The sequence below is a fragment of the Notamacropus eugenii genome, chromosome 2 (genome assembly GCF_028372415.1).
Source record: "Notamacropus eugenii isolate mMacEug1 chromosome 2, mMacEug1.pri_v2, whole genome shotgun sequence".
In the NCBI taxonomy this organism is placed as follows: Eukaryota; Metazoa; Chordata; class Mammalia; order Diprotodontia; family Macropodidae; genus Notamacropus; species Notamacropus eugenii.
The window spans coordinates 348,761,750-348,781,117 of NC_092873.1; the positions used below are offsets into that span (position 1 = coordinate 348,761,750).

A 19,368-nucleotide genomic window follows, 5' to 3' on the forward strand; every position below is an offset into this window, starting at 1 on the left:
GTTAGAAAAAGAGACTGGAAACATATGCCTTTAGTAGAAGCCTAAGGAGTATGTATTTTATCCTCCAGTCAGTAAGGATCCAGGGCAGTTCTGTGGTCACACCTGTGCATTAGGAAGATTATTAGGGCAGTTGTGAGAAAGATGGTCTGAACAGGAGTTGGGGAAACAATCACTGCCCAAGGGATGAATCAGGCCTGTTTATATATCCCCTGCAAGCTAAGAACGAGTAACATTTTTAAATAGACTTGCTGGGCCTCAGTTTACTTACTCTTTGTCTAGAGGAATGAGACACTGGAGGCAAAGAGACCAGGTTAGGAGGATATAAAGTCCAGAAGAGAGATGAGGAGGGCCAAGTGGGAGTGGGAATGGGGACAGAAAGAAGGGGATGAATACAAGAGATGTTGCAGAGACAGAATAGACAGAATTTAGAGGCTAATTGGACATTGAGTTGCAGGACTGGAAAGATAGGACTGACTAGGTCATCAACCTGGGTGATTAGGAAGATAGTGGTCCCACTAAAAGAAACAGAGAAATTGGCAGGTAGGATAGGTTTAGTGAGGAAAGAAAATGAGTTAAAATGTAGATTCAATGAGTATGAAGTGCCAATAGGAAATCCAAGTGGAGATGTCCAGAAGGCAGTTAGAAGTATACCAAAGGCAAAAAAACTGCGTTTACCCTTTGATCTGGCAGTACCACTACTAGAGCTTTATCCCAAAGAGATCATAAAAAAGGAAAAGGACCTATACGTACAAAAATGTTTGCAGCAGCTTTTTATAGTGGCAAAGAATTGGAAATTGAAAGACTGCCCATCAATTGGGGGATGGTTAAACAGTTTGTGGTGTATGAATGTAGTGGAATACTACTGTGCTATAAGAAATGTCAAGCAGGTAAATTTCAGAAAAACATGGAAAGACTTACATGAAATGATGCAGTGAAGTGAGCAGAAACAGGAAAACATTGTACACAGTAATGCTAGCACTGCGATGATCAGCTGTGATAGACTTAGCTCTTCTCAGCAATACAATGATCCAAGACAATTCCAAAAGATTCATGATGGAAAATGCTATCCACATCTGGTGAAAGAACTATAGAGTCTGAATGCAGATGGAAGCAAGTTATTTTCACTTTTTTTGGATTTTTTTGTGGCTTTTTCCTTTTGTTCTGTTTTCTTTTGTCACAACATGGTTAATGTGCCTCCAAATCCAATCTCTTTCCATTTCACTATGGAGGATACAAACTGAGAAAAGGCCCCTGAATCTGACAACCAAAAACTCACTGGTGACCCTAGAGAGTGGTTTCAGTGGGTACAAAGCCAAATTTCAAGGGACTGAGTAAGTGGAAGTAGCAAGCATAGACCACCAACAAGAGAGAATGATCAATGGAGCAAGGTCCTCAGGGCACTAGGAAGTGATGAGATCAAGACTTAAATGGAAGGGTAAACCTTGGCAAAGAACTACTATCTTTTGAGTCTGGAAAAAAGAAGAAAATGGGTAAAGGTAAAGAAAAGATTTTGAAGTGCACAGGAGAGACATAGATGGCCTGAATCTTCTCAATAAAGTGAGAGGCAAGGTCAGCCACTGAGAAACAGTTATAGGTGGAAATAGGGGTTGGAGGACAGAGGTCTATAACAGCTAGTACAAGGACTGGATTAGGAAAACATTGATGCATAAAAAGATTGCCATGCACGTAGCGCTGAGTTCAGACAGTGTGAATTTGAAATTAGCAAAACTTCGATTTCCTCTAGCAGTGCTGGGTGTCTTAGAGATGGAACAGGGAAGACAAACACAAAGAGGTTTCAAGGCTTGGTACTACAGAAGGGTTGGAACATCAGAAGGATTATGGGGCAAGCAAGGGCCTTGAGAGTGAAAGAGGAGGTCCTGTTGACATTGGCTGACTGCAAGCTGAAGGCAAAGAAAGGGAAGCCAAAAGAGGAGAGAGAGGCAGCACAGTCCAGTGGAAATACTGCTGCTGGTTCTGGAGCCACAGAACCTGGATTCAAATCCTGTCTTTGAAGCTTATAACCTATCTAAGTTTAGGAAAATCTTCTAACCTTTTAGGGTCTCAGTTTCATCTGCAAATGTGGGGACTGAACTGTCTGAGGTCCCTTTATAGATATAGATCCTATGAACCCTCTAGAGCCACAGTTTCATCATCTATAAAATGACAGGTTTGGACCAGATAGCCTCTGAGGTTCTTCTCAATTAGGTGGCACCATAAGGCACACAGAGCTGGGCCTGGTAAGCCATGAGGTCTTGGGCAAGTCACTCAACTGCAGTCCACCTTAGTTTCTTCATCTGTAAAATGGAGATAATAATAGCAACTGCCTTAAAGAGTTGTGCTGAGGATCAAATTAGATATCTGTAAAGTGCTTATTAGCACAGTACCTGGTACAGAGTAAGTGCTGAATAAATGCTTGTTTCTTTCCTTCCTTCCAGCTCTGTATCTTACTACCTCATAGATTCCATCACTTATGATTAAGAGAACAGGGAGGGGGATAAAATCTCAATTGTATGGCAGTGATTGTTAAACATTAAAAAATAAAAAAAAATAAAAAAAATAAAAAAATAAAAAAAAAAAGAGAACAGGGAGGGATGTAAGGATCAGAGATCATGGTAAAAATAAGAAAAAGGGAGGAAAAGCAGAAGGATACGAGATTGTGATCAGAAAGAAATTTCCAAGTTGTAGATTCTGGAAATGGAAGGGTGTCAAATGATGGTAATGTCTAAGGTATATAAGAAAATAATGTCTAAGATATCTAAGGTAATGTCTAAGGAACTCCCATGGATGGTCAAAAGAAGGTATAGGCAGGTATCACTGGAGTAGAGGAAACTGGCCGAAGTACCAGGAGAGTCTTCAATTCTTAACCATTAACTTCTGTTTCATCAAATAAGGGCCCAGAAGAAGAGATTATGCATTTTCACAGCACTGACATTTCAGGATGTACACAAACAAAATCCCAGATTTTCTAGCAAGGGCAGCACAATTAAAAAGTGTGCTTCAAGTCAGGAGACCTAAATTCAAACACGGCCTCTGCCATTTGTAGTGCCACGGACAAGGAATTTAACCTGAGTTTCAGTTTCCTCTTTTGAAAAATAGGGATTAAAAAATACCCATAGTACTTATCTCAAATGGATGTTTGTGGATCAAAGGAGATAATGTATGTCAAATGCTTTGTAAGTCTTAAATCCCACTATAGAAATCCCTACTCTTCTTCTCATATTTTCAATATGAAATTTTGGCTTTATTGTTAAGACTTAAATAGACTTGGCCTGCATAGCCATTTGCCCCACATCAATTTTCCTATTTCTGTTGATAACATCATTTTCAAAATATTGGACTCATTTCTCTCCTTAATCTATTCTACAGTCACCAAAATTCTTCTGATTTTTCCTCTCCATTCTCTTCACCTCAAGTCTAAATGATTGCAACAACCTTCCCATTGGTCTTCCTGACTCCAATCTCTCCTCCCACCAATCCATCAAGCACACAGCTGCCAGTATTCTTTTCTTCCTTAAATATCACTTTCGTTACGACATTACTTTGCTTTAAAACTTACAATGGATCCCTATTTCTTAGAGCATCCAGTCTAGACTCCTCTAACTAGCTTATAAAATCTACCTAATCAAGCCGATGTCTTACTACCCCCCCCCTAAATACACACTCTCCCTTTGTGCAGGCAGGCCCAGTTATTCACTGTTCCATTAATGTGTCATGCTCAGTGCCTCTGCTCCTGCTGGTCCTCTCACCTAAAATGTCTTTCTTTCTGCTTTCTGATTACCAAAATCCTATCTATCCTTTTAAAATGCTCAAGTTCCCAATCTCTCCATAAATCACCTCATGGACTCTGAGAAATCATTTTACTCACTGTCTTTCCCATTTTACAGATGAGGAAACTAAGGCTCAGGGAGATTAAGTAGACTGCCCAAAGTCCCCTGAGTTAGAAAAAAGTTCTTACCATTATATTCTGCTACCTGATTATCAAATTTGGTTAATCTCTCTTTTCTGATACTGATTTTGTATTAGATACTACACAATTCCCCCCTCAAACTTTCTGGCAAACCAATTTATGGATGTGGCATGGGCTCTTGGAGGCCATGTGAAGCATGAGCTAAGGTGGAACCTACAACAAGCTAGAAAAGCTTCTGGCAGTATCCTGGGGCATCAGAAGGTCTGCTGATCACAGACCAGGCTAGTTCTGTTCTGAAAGACTCATCATCAACAGGTTGGCCATGGGGTTACGGATTTTTTGGTCTGTTCTGGTGACTTCCTACTAAGCCATGCAGGGGTTTTCATTTGTGTTACATAGAAGCAGTACCCACAAGGAGGTTCACTGTTATCTCATGTCACTTCATTAAATTTTAAATTTTTTGAGAGTAGAGAGCAGTATAACACATAGTAGGTACTCAATAACTACTTATTGCTTGATTAAATCCAAAAAAGAGAAAAAAAATGTGCAAGTTCAAATAACAAAGACTGCCAACAAAAACAATTCATACTTTCTATGGAAAAGGACTTTGGTGCTTTTTGTTGTTTTTCAGGTCAAAAGCATCCTATGATGTAAAGTAAACATACTGTTTCTAGTTACTGGCTTAACTTTGTAATATGTACTTCCTATTTCCCTATCTTCCCAGTGCCAACAATATCCCTATTACAATAGACAACATTGTAATTTTTTAAAATGGCATCAACATCTAAAACACACATCAGAGTTTCAAATCATAGCCTAAGAACAAGAGAAAAAATTCAGGGAACAAATAAGCAACTTATGCCTCTTAGTTTCTGCCCCAAGAAACATCAATTTATCTGTTTGAATACAAGTCAGGCTCTTAGGACAATTTAGTAAAAACAAACCCTAGTCTTTAATATCCTTTTGATTCTATTTTTAGACATAGGGAAATCTTTCTGGCAAACCAATTTACTCATGAGGTATGATACTTACATTTGTAATCCTATTAGAATCCAGACAGCCACAAGAATGGCAAATGAAATGGTATTTATAAGGGGCTGTCCAGATGGCAAATCACATGGTGTATAATAGAGTATTCCAGAATCCCAGTCCACATACTGTTGAGTATGCAGGACCATTAATACAGTAAGTACATCAGGCTCCACATGTTTGCACCAGTCAACAATTTGTATAAAACTGCCTCCTGTACTCTTGTAAAATACAAAGATTTTAGGATTGCCATAGAGGTTCAATGAAAAAAAAAACTAGTTTGTGCAAAGAAGTTTTAAAATTTTCATCTTTGTCTCACCTCATTCCTTCAGCTCACTAGTTAACCTTCGGTATCAAAAACTCTGAGAAAAATTCATCTTGGGGGTACAAAAGACCTAGTGTTGCCAGAAAAAAACAAAAAGCATAAATGCTGTTCTAGACAGTGGCCTATCAATTCCAAAGTAAAGATGACTGTTATCTATAGGAAATTACTATCATAGTTAAAGAGCTTCTTTAATGATCTTATCTAAGCACTGGTTATACAGTATAGACAGCATAGGACCTGGAGGCAGGAGAACCTGAGTTCAAATCTGGTCTTAGACATTTACTAGTTTAGTGACCCCAGGCACATCACTTAGCCTGTTTGTCTCAGTTTCCCCAAGTGCAAAATAAGGATAATAACAGCACCTATCGCCCTGGGTTGTTGTAAGGATCAAATGAGATAATAATGATAAAGCACTAAGCACAATGCCTAGCGCAGTGAGCGCTAAGTGTAGCTATTGTTATTAAAGCCAAATTAAAAGTTACAAGATCCACATCAACAAACTCAGGAAAAGGGTAAAGTCTGAACTGGTCCAAAGGCAAGCACCTTCTCCTCTTATTCCTTCATATTCTGTACCTAGAGGAAAGCTTAGCACGTTAATAGGAAAAGGCATCAAGAAAATTCAGAACGGAACTCTTCAGACATCTCAGAAAAGTCAAACAGTGGGTTAAGGAGATAAAGAATGAGCCTCACTACAAAGGTTGAATTATGAACCATTTATATCTAGTTCTAGATGTAAACATCAGACATTCCTGATATAGTCTTATAAACAAAAGATATCTAACAAGGCTAGAAGTAGTATAAGTAGGTGCCAGGGTATGAAAGTCTTTAAAAGACAAAGAAGCTTTTACCGGGCAAGGGCATTGTGATCAGACCTATGTTATAGAAATAACACTTTGGCAGCTATGTGGCAGATGATTGGAATGGGCAGGGACTTGAGGCAAGGAGACCAATTAGGAGGTCACTTCAATTGTCCAGGAAGGAGGTAATGAGGGTCTAAACCTAGATGGTGACTGTGTGAATAGTGATAAAGGGGACACACCAAAGAGATGATATAGAGATAGAAATATCAAGATTTGAAAACTGATTTGACTGTGGAAAGTGAGAAGTAGAGGACAACAAAAAAGGTGTGAATGTGGATAACTACAAAGATGGTGTGATTCTTAACAGAAACAGAGAAGTTTGAAAGAAAGATGAGTTTGCAGGGAAAGATGAGTCCTGGTTTAGAGATGATGCATTTGAGATGTCTATATTCAAATGGAAAGGTATAAAAAGGCAGCTGCTGATGCATGACTGGAGTTTAAAAGACAGACTAGGGCTGGATACAAATGTCATCTGTAAAGCCATGGAAGCTAATGAGGTTACCAAGTGAGAGTGTAAAGAGGGAAGAAAAGATTGCCATGGACAGAGCCTTGAGGTGCACACAGTAGGTATAACATAAAGCTCTAACAAAGCAGAACCAAGACAAGTCAATTGAAAAAAAAAACACGGTCTAGAGAGGAGAGAGTATCCAGGAGGAGAGGGATAGTCAACAGTGTCAGATGGTACAGGGAACTCAAGAAGAATGAAGTATAAGAAAAATTCATTAAAGTTGTTAATTCAGAGAGCATTAGTAACTTTGGAGAGCTCAGTTTCAGCTGAATGAGGTGGAAAAGTCAAACTGCAGAGAGCTCATAAGAGAATTAGTGGAGAGGATATGGAGGCAACAAGTATAAACAGCTTTTTAAAACAGTTTAGCAGAGAAATACATATGTGATATACGTATCATTGGATGATAGTGGGGATTGTGAGCACTAGGGAGGATTTTTTAGGCATATCTGTAAGTAACTGGGAAGGAATCAGTGAAAAAGGAGAGGTTAAAAAAAAGAAGACAGTTGAAGATGATAGCAGGGGCAAATTGCTGGAAGACTTGGGAGAAGATGGAATCAAAAGCAACAGGTAGTGAGATTGGCCTTGGCATCCAACAGTAAAAGAGGAGAGAATGTAAGGCTGATTCAAGGAGATGTAAGATGAAGAAAAGGAAAAAAAAGGGAGCACAGAGTGGATGGCTCAATTTTCTCAGTACAGTATATATTTCTCAATGAGGCCTTCTGCTAAGGTGGGGGGAAGAGAAGAAAGTTTGAGGAAAAAAGAATACTGCAGCAGTCTCTTCCAGTGGGATAGTAAAGCAATTAGGAAAGGATAAAAGGGCTGACTTGAATGCAGTGTGGGCCCAGTGGAAGTTAGATAACATAAATCTGTGGTGAACCCAGCCAGCTCAATTGGATGACTCCCTCCATTATGGAGCATGTGAGTAGGAAAGGAGATGGACAGCAGGAGTTATCCAGGATTAAAGTTTAACAAGGCAGTTGTGGCAAACTACAAGGTGACAAGGGATTTGAGCAGAGGGGAGGGAAGAGAGAAAGTTAAGTCCCAATCCAGGTAATGCATTGAGAAAATACTATACAGGTGGAGAAACTGGAGGTCATAATGAAGCAAATGAATAGGAGAGGGAAGCCATAGGAAGGGACTGAATAACAGGTTTTGTTCAGACAGACTGAGGAATATCAGTTTTGATCTCAAAAATGGAACACTTACGAGTAATATCAAAATCGAGGGTGTGGCCATCCCTGTGTGTGGCAGAGATGAAATGCAAAAAGTCATGAGATTTGAGGAGACTGAAGAAATGGAACGTCAGGGTTAGCTTATAATTTAAAATAACTTAAAATAAATCATTAACTAAGGTTGGATCTTTTAACTACATCTTAAAATAAAAATTGAGTTCCATTAAATAAATGAGAATTTCTTGCCAAAGTCAGTACTTAAACAGCAGGCTTGAAGAGAACACTATGTATCTGCTTGAGTCTTTTAACCCCAATAGAGCAACAGTATCTACTTCACAAAAGTAGCAGCAGAATTGTAGGAAGGCAGGGACTTGGAGATAAGAGACCTGAGTTCAAACCTAGCTCTGATACAAGCTGTATAACCATGGGGTCACTTTACCCCTCTTCCTCAACTGTAAACAGGTAAAACAATATGTACTACCTATACCTTAGGGCTGTTGTAAGCAAAGTGCTTGAAAAACCACCAGGCACTCTAACACATGCATTTATCATTTTAATGCTGAAGAGTTTATAAAAAATATAAAAACATATTAAGTTACTAAGACCTGGGCATTGCATAGATGGCAGGTACATGTTGGCCTTTTAAATAGCATCTCTGGCTGAAGGCATTAACGGTTAACTTAGTAAAACTAGTGAGCAGGTTAGTCTAGAAATGTGAAGAATCAGCAAAACTGGCTTGCCACAAGCAGCAGCCTCCCTGAAATAGACTCTCATTTACTCCTCATTTCTTCTCCTTTTGAGTTTCTCTTCTCTTTGAAGCAGTCCTTGATTAGTTTCCTTTTAAATCCCCTCTTAATTGGGAAATAAAATTAGAAAGCTTATTTGATATCAGTAATGAGGTTTCTCTGTTTCTGCTTTGATCTGGTTTTGAAAATTGGATGCTCGAGGGGAAAAGGAAAAACAGACTGAAAAAGATTCCTTCTTTTCATGAGCCTGAAGCAAACATAAGCCATCAGATGGGTACAGAAAGTATCACACATGGGGCAGCTGAAGAGTAAAAACAAAACTGCCTAATTAAAAGCAAATTTATATAATACACTTCTAAAAAGACCTTTCTTTTCTCTTGTGCCTCTTCATGGAAGATAAACTCTTCTGACTGAGAGGTAGGAGAAAACATTAAAATGATCCTGCTAGTAGAATGTAAGCTTCTCATGGGCTGAGATGCCTCCATTTTGTAATTCTATCCCATCTCCAAGCATGATGCTCGGCATGTTGACTATCTGAATATTGAGTTTGTAGTGGGAAAGGACTGGAAACTGAGAGAATATTCATCCATTTCAGATTAGCTGAACATGGTATATGCATGTGATAAAATACTATTGTTCCCAGAAAAATGACAAAGGGAATGGTTTCAGAAAGACCTAAAAAGATCTGTATAAACTGTGCTGCAAAGTGAGCACAACCAGGAGAACATTTTATACAATTAACTGTTATACTATAAAGATACTCAACTGTGAAAGACTTGGTAACTCTGATCAATACAATGACCAAGCACAACTCCAAAGGACTTGTGATGAAACATTCTATGTACCTCCAGATAGAGAGCTGATAGATTCATATTGCAGCTTAAAAAAAACATATTTTCTTCTCTCTCTCTCTCTCTGACATGGCTAATGTGTGGATTTATTTTGCATAATTATAAATATTTGTAATGGATTTTATTTTTCTTGTCATCTCATTGAGGGGAAAGCAAGATAATTCAGAACTGAAAATAAAGTTGAATTAAAAAATTTTAAATAAACATACCATTGCAGAGAAATATATTAAGAGAACATGTTCCCATATTATGTCAGAGAAAATTTCAAAGAATATGTGCACCCTGATCAATGAGCTTTTAACCCAAAGGCTTATCAACATCTCAATGGGAATGGTGACAGGGGAAATCAGAAATAATTCTCTTTTGATACTGCACAGCACAGAGGAACTCTCCTGAGAGCCTTGAGTATATATTCATTATACCAACCACTATGGAATTAAGGAAATAAATTGGATCCATGCCTCTCATTCCCAGAAACATCAATTATTACTTTTTCCTCTAGCATGGTATGAAATGTTTTGTATCACTACTTCTTTGGAAGCTTTACATTAAAAACAAACAACAACAACAAAAAAATACCACCACTATAAAGCATACAGATGAGCAAAGGCTTCTGCAGAGCCTTGTCATTTAAAAATAATAGAATTTTTGTAAAGAATCTTGGAAATTATCTAGTCCAAGACACTCATCTGTCCAGGAAAAGTCATCAAGAAAAATAAAAATATGAATTTTATTTACTCACATACCTAAATACCCTTCTAAGAAGAAATAAAATACTAGAAAATCAGAAGAAAAAAATTTGCACACAGGTTCATTTTTCTACAGCATTCACCCAGAATGCTTATGTTCTATTGATTTATAAAGAAGGCAAAATTACTGAGAGATCAAGACTTAAGTCATTATCTCACAATCTACTGGGAAAATCACATGAGAACGTCTATAAAAGCATTTAATCATGTAATGTTTTTAAAAATTAAAAACGATAAAATTAATAACGATAACTTCAAAGACATAAAGTTTGTCTAATTGAATTTCAAAGTCTGTTACAATTCACTCAGTGAATGATTTATAACTCATAAGTGCCATGATCCACACCAATATAAAAGCCTAAGAAAATTTCAGGAATACTTTTCCTACCATTAATTTTCACTGGGTACTCTGTAGAAGGTTTCTACTCTGAATATGAAGACCATGAAATTATTTTGGCCCTTTGCAAATGCACAAAATTTGTAACATCAATCTTTGGAGAAAGAAAAAAAAGGTAGTGGAAGTATAATGTGATGTTTTTCTCACTCTGTGCAAAAGGGACTGAAAAGAGTAGGGCAGGACTGAGTCTCTCTGGCGACACCAAAAGTAAAGAACTTATCTCAGGTAAGAGCTGCAGGCACATTTTTAAAGTCTAAGGATCAGAACTAGTGCTTCCCCTCTATGATGCAGCTTTCATTTTTCATTTATTCACATTTCTACAAGAGTGATATTAGAAGTTCATTTGTGCCAACAGAACAAAACCAAGTACTGAACTTGCCTTTTTAAAAAAGCTGCCACTTTGTTATACCATAAATAACAACAAAAAAGTTTTGAGAAAAGATTTTGCAAAAGGATTTTAGAAAAAAAGATTACAGAAAACAAATCTAGCCTTAGTCCTACAGACAGATGATTAAGAGGAGAATGTACTCATAGCCACTGTTCGACAAGGAAAGTTAAAATAAACTATCCAAAGATAAAAGAAAAAGATTGGTTCTCTCACTCCAAAAATGACTTTCACTTTCACCAATTCTCATATCTGACCTTAACCTTTCCCTGGAACAACTGCAACTTCCTTCCTGTTCTGCTTTTTCCTTTTAAACATTTCCATTCATTTGCCAAAATGCAAGCTTTTATAACAATGTATCTTCTATGAAAAACTCGCTGCAACATGATAAAACCAAAACTCTGACAACATGACTTTTTCTCACTTTCTAGAGGATTCTTGCGGCTGGGCCAGGTCCAATACAAGAAATTATCAGCATGGCTACTATGACCAAACTCACACCAACTTATCATGATATCACATGCCACCATGCTTTTTGGTAAAGAACTTAAACTTTGAAATAGTCTGAAAATGAAAAACGAATGGCAGGGTATAGCTTATTAGTAATGGGTTGGCTGTTCTAAGGCAAAAATCTGACCCATTTAAAAAAAACTCTTTCATACTCCAATGCCCAAATCAATTTCCTTTTTTTTTGGATAGTACTGTATAAAACTATCGTTTTAAGCCTGGAGAAGGAAGTTTAATAATCAGTACTCTCCTCAAAATGTTGAACAAAGGATGCAGTATTAGACTCAGAGCCATTGGATATAAAAAGCACAACTCTATGATATCTCCTTGAATTTTGTGGGAGAGGGTACTTGGATGGTTTTGTTTCTGTCTGGACTCGTGGTTTTATCAATTCAATTCATCAAGCACGTATTAAGCCTAGGTTGTGTGCCAGGCACAGTAAATACAAAGACAAAAACCACACAGTCCTGGCTCTCAAGAATCTTCCTTTATCTGGGAACTCCCAGTATTGAAATTCCTGATGCAGATACAAATCAGCAAGTCATCCATAACTTATAAATCTTGACGAGTCGCCTAGGGCACTAAATGACTTTCTTATTCTCATAAGGCTAGATTTTCGAGGTAGGACTAGTGCCCAGGTTAATACCAATCTGGGAGGCCAGTCCTCTATCTACTATGTCTGGCTGCCTCTAACTTGGACAGATAACGGTAAAATATTCTAGTACACCTAATTATAGATGCTCATGAATCTTACGGACTCTTTGGCACAAGGGGCATCATCTTCTAACTACCACCTAGGGTTTATAAGGCCCTTCAGGACTGAAGATCCTTTGGCGGTAAAGAGCAATAACATGAGGATAGAAAATGTTATTTTATAACGTAATTATGGTCTGTAAAGCCTGCTGGGCTTCTTCGCAGGTAAAAGCACTACACTAAAGAGAACTATTTATTGCTACTTTATTGAGAAGAGGTTATCCTCTGCACCGGGTATCTCTCTCTCTCTCTCTCTCTCTGCAGCTTTCCGTCTTTGGAGGACCCTGTGATGGGGATCCAAAATGCTGTGCCACAAAAATTAAAAACAAAAAACACCCCTCCCTCAGTTGGGCCTGTAGCACGCTGAAGTACTACTGTAACAGAGAACTTTTATATAATAGGAGTATTGAATATCTCAGGCCCTGATTGCACAGTCTCCACCCCGGTAATTGACAAAGAAGGTAGCCAATCACCAGTCAGGATCCCACAGCCTTAGCAAATGAGAATACGAAGGTGGGGTTAGGCTGGGCTCCGGGATGTTCCCCATAACCCCCCTTCCCCCCTCCCCGAGAACCAGGTTGCGAAGAGACGGATTGGGAAGTGGGCTCGGAGGAACTCGTTACCCCCGGTTGTAGCTGTTCTCCTCCTCGTTCTCGCAGTCGCTGCAGTGCTCATGGCCGTTCCCGTTCCCTTCCATCAGCTGCGGCGCCGGAGGCGGCGGCGGCGGCTGCTTCACTGCTGTCTCACTCTCATCCGCCATCTTGAGTTGGGAGAGCCGGGCTCCGCGCCCCGCAACATGAGGCACCGCTATTGGACGAGGAGGAACCGGCGATGTTTTCTGGGCTTTGTAGTCTTTACGGAAGGTAACGAACGGGTAGAAGGGGAGGGCTCATTTTCTGAAAACCGATCAGAACGGACTACGTTACCCAGAAATCACGAGGTCAGGGGGAGGATCGCTGCTAACAGTAAAGTCTTCTTGGAGGAGGGACAGTCCCCGGAGGTCTTCGGGATTCGAGGAAAGAGGGGCCTTAAAGGTGGGGGAGGGTAGACACTTCCCTAAGAGTGGAATGCTGGGAGTTGTAGTTCTCAGCCTACCTAGGGTACCCCACATGGACTTTTCCAAGACCTGAGGTTTGACTTTAACCTATCCTTTTCCAACCCAAGGTCCTAAGCGATCAGTTTATTTGCTACCGTTAATAACCGTTACCGTTCTGGGGTAAGTGAGAGAGGCCCGAGGGTGCGGACAGGAGGGGAATTCTCCAAGGCTGGCGTGTTTCTTAGAGGAAGTGTTTGGGGGGAGAGGACCAACTGTGTGGGGGATGGAGGGGAATGGAAGAGAGGTTCTTTTAGCCCAGAACTAAAAGCTCGGATGGACCTGTATCCAAAAGGTGAGGGCTAATCTATCCCTCTTCCCCCCCACTCCACTTGGTCCCTGAACATAGTGGAGCAGATTAAATCCCGACGCCTACTAAACCCATCAATGTACGATAGGAGCAGCAGCTGTTTTACGGAGGGTGAGCTGGTTTCCCCTTCATAGTAGTTGGAGAGGTTCTTACATTGGTTATGATCGGTTTGGCTTCTTTGCGTCTTGAGGCTTGGGAGTTGGGTTAGGAGATTTAGCCCAATCACTGAATCAGTAAGCATTTATTAACAGCCCTTTGTGTGCTAGGCACTGTGCTAAGCGCTGGGGATACAAAGAAAGGTAAAAGACAGATCCTGCCCTCCAGAAGCTCACCAGCTAATGGACAAACTGCTAACAATTATGAACAAGCAAGCTGTACACAAAATGAATAGGAAATAATCCACAGAGGGAAGGCACACTGCTGTGTGAGGTCACCTTTCTGACCTAGCCTGACCATTGCCAGGTGAAGGTGAAGTAGCCAGCATTTTATCTGAATTGTATCCTTTTTAGTCTTAAGAACAGTTTTTATTGCATTTGAAATAATTTTTCTTTTATGTGGAGCAATGGATAGAGCATTGAGCCTGGAGTTAGGATTATTGTGTTCAAATCCAGCCTCAAACACTTGCTAGCTGTATAACCCTGGACAAGTCACTTAACCTTAGTTTCCTCACCTACTTTCCATCCTATTAACAGTCTCCTTACAACTCATCGAAGTGGTGGAGAAGGCTGGGTGAAGGGACCTGGGACCAAAGGCAGAGACATCACACTTAGATGAGGACAATGGCTAAGGAGCCTACCCCTTTGGCACTGAGTGACTGCCTAGCTCAGGGGTAGGGAACCTTCAACCTCGAGGCTGCATGTGACCCTCTAGGCAGACCCACAAGTGAGGCCCTTTGGCTGAATCCAAACTTCACAGAATAAATTCCCTTAATAAAAGGATTTGTTCTGTAAAATTTAACTGCAGAGAGCTCATAGTCAATAAAGCATGATCCTGGGCAAGTCACTTAACCTTCATCTCACTGCAAAATGGGCATATAATAGCACCTATCTCCCAGGATTATTGTGAGGATCAAATGAGATAACTGTAGAGTGTTCTGCATAGTGCCCTTCATCTAATAAGTGCTATATAAATGTCAACTGTTGTTGAATGCAGCTAGCTAAGAACTGACCTTGCCAGATCCAAAGCTACCAGTTGCCTGAGGGAGACCTAAACCAGCTAAAAGAGGACCATCCAAACTAGTTTAAAAAAAAAAAAAAGAAAGAAAAGAGGACCAGCTGTTACCATTCCAAACTCCCTAGGCTTTGCTATGGACTATAAAAAACAACTTAACTGCTTGTGGAGGCTGTGGCTCCCTTGATGTTCCCACCCTATTGAAATGTATTTAAACCCTGCCCCTTTTGGGCACTCCAGGACTTTGTTGTCTTCTGGTGTCCCCCCAATTGCAATTCCTTTGCCTCTATTAAAAAATCTTTTTTTTTGCCACGTTGGTAGCCTTCTTTATTTCAGGTGGACGTATCTAACACCATCATCTTCGTTATTAAATATTTATTAGATGCCTACCATGGAAAGAGAAAGACAGTCCTTGCCTCCCCTCAGAGAACTCACAATTTAATTGAGGAAGACAACGCTTAAAAGGAAGCTGAAGAGAATGGGGGGAGGGGGCAGTTCTTGGCTCTACTCTGCAAACAGTGGAACTGAGGCTTGTGATGAGGTGGAGTACCAAAGCTAATGGAATTTTATGGGATAATGAAGTTTTCCCAATAATAAAGTTATTGTTGTTGTGTTCTTTGTTTTCGAAGAGGGTCATGACTTGGAGGGGTGAGGAATGATGACATGACTTGCAGTTGACTTTGATTTGAGTAACACAACCTGTGAGTAGACTGAGCTTCTTGAATGGAGACCCAGCCAGTTGGGTAACTCAGTTCACCCCCTCCCTCTTCCTCTTTCTCTCCTTCTCCCTCTCTGTCTTCCTCTCTATCTCCCTTTCCCTCTCCCTCTCCCTCTTTCCCTCTCTCCTTCTCCCTCTCCTTCTTCCCTCTCCCTCTCCTCCTTCTCTCTCTTCTCCAAAGGAAGGTAAATTTCAATAATGGAATATCTGGGACATGGTGGAAAAGTCTGAGAAGTCCCAAAGTAGTGCATCCTACTTTGAAAGAAATGAGGGGATGTTCTGAGGTGAATGAACTTCTTGGCATCTTCTGGAAAGAGGAAGGATATCGAATCTTTGTAGTATTGGAATTGTGAATTGTCTTGGCCACATGTGTACCCTACACATGTTTTTCATAAGTCTGGTGTACTCTTCTTCCTGGAGGGACTGTGTGTTCATGAGACTGTGCCTCTGATAATCGGGAGAAATGCTTTGTAACTCCTGACCTTGCTATGTCATATGAGTTCTTTGCTAAAAAACTGAATCTACTAATGAGTAAAGGGAAGTCCACCAGCAAGAGCTCATGTTCTAGTATTTAGGAAAATAGTCATCCATAGGGTTGTCCATAGGACTCAGGGATAGTAACAACCACCCTCTAGAGACCCAACCTGTTGCTGGTGGTGTGTCATGTCCTGTTTGGAATGTTATGCTATTAACATGTATTCTGAGCTCTGGAAGTTCACAGCATGTCCTGAATTTATTTTTAATTAAAATAAACTTTTATTTTTTTTTCTATTCCAGGACAGCTTTCTTTTAACTCATTTTAAAATTGATCCTTTTGATATCTTCAGAATTATTTAAAAACTTTTTAGATCATAATCTGTCTGATCTTCCTACCCTTCTGGAAGTCACCTTCTAGATGGTCATAATAGGGTGAGACTGAGGCTCTCTTACTACAGGAGAATATTGTCAGTTCTCGTCTTCAGTCCTACTCTCATTCTCTTCTCTTATATCCCTAAACTCAGCAGTATTCACATTTATCAGATCACTGTTATTAGACTCAGTGTCACATTCAGATTTAATGACTTCCATGGTGCTGTTGACCTCATTCTTAGTAACACTTTCCTTCCATTGAATATTAGTTTTTTCACTGTTTTTCTTGACTTGTAGACTTCATGCTTTAAAAAAAAATCTTCATATTCTCTTTTGTCTTGCAGAAAAGTCTTGTCTTTGTGCTTTATGGTTCTTTTGTGCTCTGATGTGAAAGAATTAGGTTAAGATAAGTTAATTTTTCTTTTATATTATTTTCTCTTAGATTTTCTGTCTTGTTCTCTATCCCAGCTTTTTCTTCTATGTTTATATGATTTTCAGTTTTGGCTTTTTGATCTGCTTCAGTCTTGTTTATAAGATTTAACTTTAGGCTCAACTAGGAGATCTGAACATTCTAGTTTTGAAGCAGTCCTATTTGTTTTTTTTCTTCTGAACTTCCTTCTGTTTTCTTCTGTGCATTTTCTTTTAAATGAATGGTTGTTGATACAAACAGAATCCCCCATCACCTCAGGTCAAGTGGTAGATTGCCTACAAGAGACTTCTGACCTGTCAGCTACTTTGTCATAGGTGAGCCAGACCTATGATGGAGATTGGTGATGACTTTGGAGATTCCATCTTCTGTGCGATGAACCTGATGCTTCTTGTGTTGTTCCTGGTCATTATGAATGTCATTTGCAAGAAGATCTGCTATGACCTGGCCCTGGTAATACTATCACTGGATGAATTTTTTACTTAAAAAACACCTGTATTGTTTATGTTTTTATGATTTGTGTTGAACTCCTCCTCCATAACTGCTTGTGCTAGCTTCTTCTTGAAATCTGAAGAATGCAGAGGTAAGGGAGGATATTTTATCTTCAGTGTATCCTTTTTAATATGAAATACAGTTGCATATATATACATATGTGTGGGGTACAGCGACCTTTACTCAAATTAAACTCAGAAGCTTCTCAAGGTAGAAGGCAAAAAGGAATTTATTACTGTCTCATGAGAAGAGGTGCTTCCTGGAAGACTATGGGCAGTGTCAGCAAACGAGTGCACCTGCTCAGAGCTGAGTACAATATGATATAGTCCCTGATGTGGAAGCCCACTAGCCTCTCTTCCCATTGGCTGGGAATCCAGGAGTACAGTCTAAGCGTGGTGAATCTACCCCAGAGACAAAGAACACAAAGAACTTGGAAAGGATTGTTGCTCACCAGTGAGGGTTTTTGTGACCAAATATGGAACTTAAGGGAAAAGTGCTGATGTGGAACAAGGGGGTGGTGAAGGGGAAGTGAAGGGGGGATGGGTACACCAGGTCGCATGACTGGAACTTTGGAGGTTCTCCTCCATCCCTGAGCATTTTATTTGCCTAAGGCAGACACTTAGTTATTTTAACTTTGGCAAGAAGAGTGGGGGTTTTGGAGAATTCATGCCTGAGGGTCTTCACTTAACCTGATTTCACTCAACATTTATACATATATGTGTGTGTGTATGTGTGTGTATATATACTAATATATATATTAATGTCTCACTGCATTCTAATCCTGAACCAGTATCACTGGATTGGTCTGAATTAGGCCTGTCCAGAATACCATCTCTTAGGAATCACCTCTCCTACTCCTCACCCTAGTATTTCCATCTGGGATCCAACTGCAATAGAAACTCATCTTTATTGAGCTAGGCATGCACCACTCCTGGTTTAGATCCCTTAAAAGAGCTAAAGGGTGGTCATCATCTGAGGCCTCTTTACTGACTTTATTGGCTTTTCAAAAGTAAATGGTTTATGGGCTTCCCAAACTGAGAGAAAACTTCAGGGAGGGGTTCTGCATTGGTTATTTGGGAGGCTGCCCTCAGCATCATCTTCTGCTCTTGTCGAAGCTCCTCTGTGGTAAAAGCCTTCCTATCCTCATGCCTCTCCTTCCCCTATCCAGCAGTCATAAATGAATGCATCTGTGGCTCTCTCATTAGCAGGGGTGATTTCCAGTTCTTATCCTTACTCCTCCCATTCTCTTCCCTATATCCTTGATCTCAGCAGGACTGAGCATATTTTCCAGCTTGACCTCTGGGCTAGAGAACATAGCCATGTAACCTGTTGGTTCCCACTCTCATCACTATTGCCTCTTATTTGTACTTTTACCAAGTCCATCAGCTGTCCCTCTGCTTAAAAAAAAAAGACAAAAAGTCTTTTCTTCAGTTATTGAATGTTCAGAGTTTACTCATTTCATTTTCCCTATGCTGGTGATCCAGTTTTCCAACATCATTAACAATAAAAAAACAAATGTTAATCTTGGCATTATCTTTATCCTCCATATCAACCTCCTTTAGCACCTACCAGGCTAATCCATCTGGGCCAGTGTGTGCCCTCCCCCTCCCCATCCCATTGAGAGGACTTGTCCACTGAAGTCAGAGGATACTTTCCTCCATTTCAATTATGAAGATCTTGAGCTCATTCTGATCTAATCTAGCTAATTAACACCAAATGTATGCCAAATACAACTCAGGTTAGGCCAGTGGTTCAGGCTTGGGATTGGAACAAAATGACATACTTGCAAACCAAAGGTGTCAAACTCTGACTAGATAGGAGTAAAGCTAGGACCAGATTAAGATGTAATTAGAATATGTTTAATAAAATAAATAAAACTACAGTCCAACATACATGATGTTAATTTGTGTTTTTTCCTAAGTCAATTCATGGCAAAGATATGCTTCTAATTTGAGTTTAAAATCACAGTTGTAGACCACTTTACCAAAAGTTTACTTATTAACAATAGCACTTTCAGTCAGCAAGGGTACTGCACTAACTAGTTCCATAGATAAATTCCCCCTCATTTCCATGTGGGAAATGCATCTGATCAAGTGGGTGTATCTAGTCAGATAGGAGTG

At 39.7% G+C, this 19,368-nt stretch overlaps 1 protein-coding gene and 1 long non-coding RNA gene across 3 annotated transcripts in view; one reads left to right on the plus strand and one right to left on the minus strand.

Annotated features, from left to right (window-relative positions):
• The window catches only part of NMT1 (N-myristoyltransferase 1), a 57,439-nt gene extending 44,472 nt beyond the window's left edge, over nucleotides 1–12,967 (minus strand). For both annotated transcript variants that reach the window (XM_072645974.1, XM_072645973.1), the window contains exon 1: nucleotides 12,813–12,967. In XM_072645974.1, coding sequence (XP_072502075.1) covers nucleotides 12,813–12,949 — 137 coding nt within the window. In that variant the 5' untranslated portion in view covers nucleotides 12,950–12,967. The remainder of the gene's footprint in view (nucleotides 1–12,812) is intronic.
• Nucleotides 12,962–15,377, plus strand: LOC140528279 (uncharacterized). Its single transcript, XR_011975132.1, has 2 exons — nucleotides 12,962–13,052; nucleotides 15,145–15,377. It is a non-coding gene; the product is annotated as an uncharacterized lncRNA (long non-coding RNA).
• The last annotated feature ends 3,991 nt before the right edge of the window (nucleotides 15,378–19,368 follow it).